Here is a 9,194-nt window from a genome sequence, read left to right as displayed (position 1 = left end):
ATGAGGAGGAACCAGCTAATTGGGAAACAAAGGACCTTTAGCACAGAGGACATTTGAGCAGATGGAGTCAAGTGTGGCAGGAGGAGGCACCCAAGATGACCTTAGAGGTTCTCTGAGGCTGGGGTAGAGCTTGAGCCTGTTAGGAATTCCTGTGGGGTTGCTTCTGGGGCAACTGAGTGAGTCCCTAGGGAACTCAGGTCAGTCCTCTGTCACCTACTTTGCTGTGGAGAAGGCTGATTGCTCAGGGGTTGTTTGCTATGGTGTCCCGATGGCTGCCCTGCAGCTGGGTAGGGTTAGAAGCTTCTGGTCATGTCTGACCTACTCTGCAGGAAATGACATGGGAGAGAGAAAAGGGCCTGGGTATGCAGAGAGGAGGTCTGGGGCAGGGGCAGAGGGAGTGGACATCACAGAGGTGAAGGAGGCCGTGAGGGCTACGGGAAAGAAGGGGACATTGCAGATGGATAGAGGAACCTAGGATGCTGCTAGAATAGAGGGTGGAGGCCAGGACTACCTCCTTGCTGACCTTGGCCCAGCCAAGGATGACTTGGACGTGAGGGAATAGTTATCCCCATCTGTACCCCACCTATGCAGTCACTCTAGGAGACTCTCACAGGATCATGTGAATATGAGCGGAACTGGTGTTTTGTGACAGCATGACCAAGAGCCCTCAGACACAGGGGATTGTGTATGTGTGTGTGTGTGTGTGTGTGTGTGTGTGTGTTTCCTTCTATAAATCTCTCTTTCTCTCTCTTTTTCTTTCTCTCTCTCTCTCTCTCTCTCACACACCCCTCCCTCTCTTGTGCTCACTGCCATCCTGCAGTAGTATTTTTGTGCTGAGGACTGAATCCACTTGTATCAGCTTCACTATTAGATCAAGAACACTGATACCCTGGAGGGTGCGGGTGTCAACAGTAAAGGTCACATTTTTTGTCTCCAAGCCTTTATGAATAATAACTCTCCATATTAGGTTATCTGATAAATCAATGCTTCAAAATTTTGTCATTCTATCCTCTGACCCTATTTTATTATGTCACAGTTGTGACTGAAACCCACCTGCCTTGCAAAACCTGTGTTAACCCAGTCAATTGCCAACCCCCAAAACATAATATTTTGCAAAGTTATCCCTATTATGAGACTGTAAGATGATGTCAGTTGAGAGTTGTTTCTCCTTAGTACCTGTAGACAACTTGCTGTTCTGACACTTTCCGGGTCTAGGGAACTGACAGTTCCACTCATTCAAAATATCCAGTCCTGAAAAAAACAGAATCAGCTGCACCTGAGGAGGCCCAGAAACCTGCCCTGCCCCCTTATTTCAGGAATCTGGTGTCCCAGCTGGGCAGGCTAGAAACTTTGTCTCTATGTGGCAGCCTCTGTCTTGTCTCTGTTGCCAGGACAGGGAGGGGCCGTGGGAGCAAGGCGGGTGGTGGGTTTGTGTCTCACTTCCCCATGTGTCTGTTTCACTGTGAGCATCATTACTATCCCACACCTGACAGTAATAGTCAGCCTCGTCCTCAGCCTGGGCACCAGTGATGGTCAGTGTGGCCGTGTTCCCAGAGTTGGCACCAGAGAATCGGTCAGGAATCCCGGAGGGCCGGTTCTTATCAGCATATATGACCAGCACAGGGGCCTGGCCTGGCTTCTGCTGGTACCACTGCACATTTCTACTTCCAATGTTGTTTCCCTCGCAGGTCATCCTGGCTGTCTGTCCTGGAGTCACTGACACTGAGGATGGCTGCGTCAGCACGTAGGAGGCCACAGAGCCTGCGGGGAGAGAGAAGCAGATGTGGGACTAACGCTGAGAGCTCCTTCCCTCAGGCACTCACCCCTCATGCAGCTGGGATGAGCCCAGGGCAGGGTGGGAGTGTGACGGTCCTTGGTATCACCTGTGCAGTGAGCAAGGAGGCCAATGAAGAGCGTGGTCCAGGCCATGGCAGAGGTGCCCTGAATGCTCCTTCCTGAGGCCAAGGCTGGGTGGCTTCCCCCCAGGCCTCTCTTATCCCCTTGCTGGAGAGAGCTGCCCACTATGTAAATCAGCCCAGCTTGGGGCAGGTGCGGAAGGAGATTTCTGGTGTCCAGAGCAGGGCTCAGTCTCAGGTTCACAGAGACAGTAGGGGGGCCCTGCAGACCACCCTCAGTCTGGGGGATGCTCCTTCACATGTGAGTGCATATGCAGGTCCCAGACATCCACCCTGTACTGTGTCCTGGCAGGGCAGCTCAGCCTTCTTGTCATGCAGAGATCAGACATGGAGGTGGGGTTTCCCAAGATACCTGAAGTCCTGCCTGTGGGTGGTCCTGTCCTGGTGCTATCTAGCAGGAGGACTGGAGACACACATGCAACTTTGAGCAAGTCCAGGACTTTCCTGTGTTTAATTCTGGCTTGGAAACAGGTGGTTTTGGTCTGAGTCAGTAGGGGAACAGGGGATCCTGTTCATAAATGCTTTCTAGCAGAGTCCAGATGTCAGGTGAGTCCTAGCTTCATTTTAGAGGTTCAGTCACTGAGCCCACTGCAGAGACTCTCCTGAAAGTACCTCGTGGGTGACAACCGGAAGCAGACAGGTGCAGGATATTATCCAGATCTCAGAGCTGCTCAGTGGAGAGACAATAGAAGTCTTAAATGGAGCAGGCATAGCGATGCTCACCTGTGATCCCAGCACCCTGGGAGGATGAGGCCAGACTAGCACAAGTTCCAGCACAGCCAGGCAATGTTGGGACTTACAGAGACACTGTCTCAAATAAAATAAAGTACGATGAAATAAAATATGAAAAACCAGTGTATTTCACCCCGAAGCTCATGGATTCAGCTCACAGTACTGAAGATAAATTTCTTAAATTGTTAACAAGTGCTATACATTTCTTTATTTGGTTGTGAGCTCTTGGGGTAGGTTCTGGGTACTATGTATTAGTATACCCAATATATTCAGAAACTCAGGGTCAGGTCAAGTGCTGATAGAAATGTTTATAAGCGAGTCCCAGAGCAGTATAAACTCCAGGAACCCTTCATATAACGGTGCATTATAATGAAGTTGTCATCAGTTGCCAGAGAAATTGTATCAAGTAATAAAAACCTGATTTACACCAGAACAAGATCAGCGAGGAAATATTTTATGCCTCATACTGAGAAGTCAGAGTGAGAAAATATGGCAGCTGCTCCCAAGAAGAAAAAGGTATAGACCAGGTCGAGGTTAGGCTGAGGGAGCTTTCAGACAAAGAAAAGAGATGCTGCCTGGCCCAGACCCACCCCATGACCAGGCGACGTTGCTAAGTGACTCTCTGCTGCCCCCTCGTGGTCACTACACAAGGCTGCTGCGGATCAGGAGTTTTGTCCAGGGGTAGATAAAAAATCTGTTGTTCATGTCTGTGATTGCCTGATTTATAGCCTGCTGGCCCCAGGGTAGAGATTTCTCTTCTCTGTGTGGCACCTGTGTCCCTCAAGACCAAGCACAAGGGACTTACTTTACTATGAAAAGGTGGAAACTTTAATTTAGAGGAAGAGGGGTCAAGGTCCACTTGACACACCTCTGCACTTAATTCTGGGATTGTGGATGGTCATGAGAGTGGTACTGTTGCTTCACACCAGCAGGCACTGGCCACAGAGACTATACAAATACTTGGAAACTGTGCATGTGGATAGTGGTGGCTACTGTACCAAAGACAGAGACACTAGATCAGATATTCAACTTATTTATGCAGATCTAGTTTTGTCTGACCAAAATTCTACCCTGGGAATTCAGCAGGACCAAGACACAGCCTTTGGGCTCAGAAATTTCCATTCATGTTGGTGGCTTTGTGCAGTAATCACACTGAGGTTATGGACACAACAGGGGATCCCTACCGTGTTCTCTTTGTTCACGATGTCCTGTGGTTTCTTAAATCTGCACTCATTTCCAAAGTTCTCTCCACTGAGATTGACTATGTGGCCTAGAGCTGTTCCAATGGACACAGCAGTCTGTTGGCTGGATTTTTCTTGGGAAGATGCTGCTCTTATGAGGTAAGGAGGCAGAACAGACTTGTGAACCACTTTCCTTCTTGAATATGTGTGTAGTAGCTGGAAGTGAAGCAGCCATCTTGAAGTCTTTAGGCAATGCAAAGAAACATAAGAAACCAAAAGCTGGTATTATTGATGAAGAGTGGCTTTCAGGAAAACAAGTATCATTTATTTCTAGCTTTCTCTCTGTGAGAGAAAAACAGGTTATCATTCGTTTTTGCCTCAAGGGGCCACATATGACTTTGCAGTGAAAGAGCCTTTCTGCTTGATTAGTGAGATGATGGATAAAATTCATCAGTTATAGGAAATCATAGGGAAGAACCTCAGCATTTCAGTGCATATGCTGATAATTAGTGGAAAGGTCAGACAGTGACACTCTAAGAGTCTGTCATCAGAAGTTGGTGCCCTTCCTGACATGGTGCCTCTGGATCTACCGTGGGGGTGGACTGAGGGAACTCAGGGCAGGAGTGCGTGGAGGGAGCTGAGTCTCCTTCTGATAAGAGGAGTGAGATGTGTGAGGATCTGAAAGGACAGTGGGAAACTGAATGGGGTCCTGGAATGGAACTACTTTAGTTCAGACAAGGGAGATCTTTTAAATGAAAATCGGGGGCAAGAATGATGTGCATCAAGAAGGTAGTGCAAAGCTCACTGGCCACTGTGGTTCCAGAAAATAGCATATTAAAATCTGGGAATTCTTTCCCATTTAAATATTGAGAAAAGTAGCAAATGGTTGAAGATTCCACAGCAGGGAGGATATGCAGCATGTTCCAAGGTGGCTCCTTTAGTTGCTCCTGTGTATGTGCATATCTGTATCAAATGTGGAGGGGAATTGATGATGGGAAAAGGAACAGTTTGTTTAGCTCAAATCCTCACTAGAGAATCCCAGTGTAGACCATGGACTTCTGAAACAAGGCCATGTGATCTGCAGCATACAATGACACATCTTTGAGAAACAGCTCTTGGTGCGGTACTAGATCCTGGTTGATACACACAACATGGGAGTCCAAGTGACTATGCCCCAGAATTTTGAGATTCCCTTAGCTGTGAGGTCAGCCAGACCAGCTTGTGGAATCAAAAATGGGTTTCTTGTTTTAAATTGAGGGCTTTGGTAGATTTTAGTGACTAATTGAATAGAATAAGTTATATTTTGTAGAATTGATCACATTTATGTTTTTGGTTAGAAGAGTTAAAATAATGTGCTTTTAAAAAAAGATGTCAAGAGTGCAGGCAAATAAGATTCTCTTTAGGTCATATGACACTGGTAATATAAAAGCAGAGCAGAATATGAGGCATCTGGAATTGGAGAGGGTGTGGAAGAACAGATTGCTGCATTACATAGTTATTTAAGATGTGAGATTTGGAGCTGCACCTTGGACAGCTTTGGGAACTTGGGTGAGCTGCTGCTGGCCCCACACATGAGTTTGGGACCAGGCAGAAACCTGGACAGCAGTGGGGCTGAATCTGTACAGCAGTTTTGGGAGTACGGCTATTTTCACAATGTTGGTTCTTCCTACCCACGAGCAAGGAATATTTTTCCATTTACTGAAATCTTCTTCGATCTCTTTTTTCCGAGTAATGTAGTTTTCATTGAAGAGATCTTTTACTTCTTTTGTTAGATGGATTCCTAAATATTTCAATTTCTTGGATGTTATTGTGAAAGGTATGGTTTCCTTAATTTCTCTCTGTCTGTTTGTTGTTTGTGTATAGCAACGTGAACTTCAAACCAAGAACAATCAAAAGAGATAAAGAAGGTCACTACATACTTGTGAGGGGGAAGCTTCAAGAGGAAGAGATAACAATCGTAAACATCTATGCACCAAATATAGGGGCATCGACCTATATAAGACAATTTGTAACAGACATGAACAATGAAATAAGTGCAGTATAATCATAACAGGGGACTTTAACACACTGTTGTCACAAAGAGATAGATCAACTAGACAAAAAATTGGGAAAGAAATAACAAAACTTCTCCAAACTTGTGAACATATAAACTCAGTAGATCTTTACAGTGTTCCACCCAACAGCATCAGAATACACATTCTTCTCAGCTGCACAGGGGACATTCTCTAAAATAGATGATATACTAGTACATAGAGCATGTTTAAGTAAATGCAAAGGAATTGAAATTATCTCATATATACTATCAGACCATAGTGCAATGAAATTGAAAATTAATGACAAAAGAAAACACAGAAATTCCATAAACAGTTGGAAATTATTTAACAACCTCGTGAACAACCAATGGGTCACAGATGAAATCAAAGTAGAGATTAAATACTATTTACAATCAAATGAAAATGGAGATACAACCTACAGGAACCTGTGGGATGCAATGAAAGCAATCCTCAGAGGGAACTTTATAGCGGTGAACTCCCAACTTAGGAAAACAGAACAAGCACAAATAAAAAATTCTTATGCTGTACCTCAAGTTCCCAGAAAAAGAAGAGCAAGTCAAACCCAGAGCCCAAAGAAGGCAGGAAATTATAAAGCTCAGAGGAGAAATTAATGCAATGGAGACTAAATACAAAGAATTACTGAATCAAAGAGTTGGTTCTTTGAAAGAATAAATAAAATAGATAAACCCCTAGCAAACTTTATTTAAAAAAGGAAAGAAAAAACTGAAATACACATAATAAGGAATGAAAGGGGTGAAATCACTACAGATCCTGAAGAAATTCAGAAGATCATCAATACCTACTTTGAAAATCTTTACTCTCATAGCATGGAAAACACAGGAAATGAACAGATTTCTAGATACATATGAATTATCAAAGCTGAATGAAGAAGATATAAAAATCCTGAAAAACTCAGTATCAGCCAGTGAAATTGAGAATGCAATTAAATACTTGCCAATGAAGAAAAGCCCGGGTCCAGATGGATTCACAGCTGAATTTTACAAGCAATTTAGGAAAGATTTAACACCAATTTTTCTCAAACACTGTAATGAAACTGAAAGGGAAGGAATTTTCCCCAACTCATTCCTGGAGGCAAGTATTATCATGATACCAAAACCAGAGAAAGATCCAACCAAAAAAGAGAACTACAGGCCAATCTCCCTAATAAACATAGATGCAAAAGTTCTCAGTAAAATACTATCAAATAGAATACAACAAATCATCAAGAAGATTATACACCATGACTAGGTGGGATTCATACCAGGAATGCAGGAATGGTTCAATATATGCAAATCAATTAATGTAGTACACCATATCAATAGAACCAAGGACAAAAATCACATGATTATCTCCATCGATGCAGAAAAAGCCTTCGATAAAGTCCAACATTCACTCATGATGAAAACCCTACAGAAAATAGGAGTAGATGGCTGTTACCTCAAGCTGATCAAAGACATCTATGATAAACCAACAGCTAACATCATAGTAAATGGTCAAAAATTGAAAACTTTCACCTTAAAATCAGGAACAAGACAAAGATGTCCACTGTCACCACTCTTATTTAATATAGTTCTGGAAATATTGGCTAGAGCAATTAGACAAGAGAGAGAAATAAAAGGAATAAAGATAGGAAAGGAAGAAGTGAAATTATCATTATTTGCAGATGATGTGATACTCTACATAGAAGATCCCAAAAACTCCACCAAAAGGCTCATGGATTTAATAACCAAATTCACTAGCATAGCTGGGTAAAAAGTTAACACTCAAAAATCTATAGCATTCCTGTACACAAGTGACAAACAGACTGAGAGAGAAATTAGGGAAATCACACCTTTCACAATAGCATCTAAAAAGATGAAATACTTAGGAATCAATCTAACAAAAGAAGTAAAAGATCTATACAGTGAAAGTTATAGTACTGTGAGAAGAGAGATTGAAGAGGATATCAGAAAATGGAAGGATATTCCTTGCTCATGGATAGCAAGAACCAACATTGTGAAAATGGCTATACTCCCAAAATTGCTGTACAGATTCAATGCAATCCCAATTAAAATACCATTAGTATACCTCACAGATCTAGAGAAAACACTCCTAAGGTTCATCTGGAACCAGAAGAGGCCTAGAATAGCAAAAGCAATCTTGGGAAACAAAGGAAAGGCAGGAGACATCACAATTCCTGACTTAAAATTATATTACAAAGATACTGTGATAAAATCAGCATGGTACTGGCACAAAAACAGACCTGAAGATCAATGGAACAGATTAGAAGATCAAGATACAACTACAAACACACTCAGTTACTTTATCTTCGACCAGGAGCCAAACATGTTCAATGGAAGAAAGGTAGCCTCTTTAATAAATGTTTCTGGAAAAACTGGCTTTCCATATGCCAAAGACTAAAACTAGACCCATCTCTTTCACCATGCACTAAATTAAAGTAAAAATGGATCAAAGATCTAAATATTAAAACAGAAATACTAAATTTATTCAAGGAGAAAGTAAGTAAAAATCTTGACGACATTGGGGCAGGCAGAGAGTTCATGAACAAAAACCAAACTGCATGTGAAATACTTCAAAGAATCAACAACTGGGATCTCATTTTATTGAAAAGTTTTTGCACATCTAAAGAAACCACCAATAAAGTAAAAAGAAAACCCACAAATTGGGAAAAAAATTTTAGCCAACTGCCCCTCAGACAAAGGACTTCTATCTGGGTCACATAAAGAATTAAAAAAAATCAGGTCCCCCAAATTCAAAGACATAATCCAAAAATGGGCATCTGACATGAATATATACTTCTCAATGAAGAGATGCTAATGGTGAATAAATACATGAAAAAATGTTCAACGTCATTGGTCATTTGAGAAATTCAAATTAAAACAACATTGAGATTCCATCTCACCCCAGAAAGAATGGCTATCATCAAGAAATCAACCAATAATAAATGCTGGAGAGGCTATGGGGAGAAAGGAACCCTAATCCACTGCTGGTCAGAGTGTAGATTGGTGAAACCACTGTGTAAATCAATTTAGAGATTCCTCACAAAACTAGGATTGGAAGTCCATTTAACCCAGCTATTCCCCTTCTGGGTATTTTCCCAGAAGAATTAAAGACATCATACCACAGCTATATATGTGCACCCATGTTTATAGCAGCACAGTTTGTTACAGCTAAATCTTGGAAACAACCCAGATGCCCATTCACTGAGGAATGGATAAAAAGATGTGGCATTTTCATACAATGGAGTATTAGTCAGCTATTAAAAAAGATAATTTCAAGGCTTTTGTAGGTAAATGAATGCAACTAGAGAC

At 42.3% G+C, this 9,194-nt stretch overlaps 3 gene segments (V, D, J or C); all 3 read right to left on the bottom strand.

The window, feature by feature from the left end:
* The window catches only part of LOC102009145, a 718,028-nt gene that overhangs the window by 213,427 nt on the left and 495,407 nt on the right, over positions 1–9,194 (bottom strand).
* LOC102014012 overlaps positions 1–9,194 on the bottom strand; it is a 660,803-nt gene that overhangs the window by 209,871 nt on the left and 441,738 nt on the right.
* On the bottom strand, positions 1,298–2,046 carry LOC102014641. The segment is given in 2 exon segments: positions 1,298–1,761; positions 1,884–2,046. Coding segments are annotated over 2 exon segments (495 nt in total).

This window comes from Chinchilla lanigera, unplaced genomic scaffold (genome assembly GCF_000276665.1).
Source record: "Chinchilla lanigera isolate Chin_1 unplaced genomic scaffold, ChiLan1.0 scaffold00054, whole genome shotgun sequence".
NCBI classification, from domain to species: domain Eukaryota; kingdom Metazoa; phylum Chordata; class Mammalia; order Rodentia; family Chinchillidae; genus Chinchilla; species Chinchilla lanigera.
Note: the sequence above shows the minus strand (reverse complement) of the source record. Positions and strands in the feature narration are given on the sequence as shown.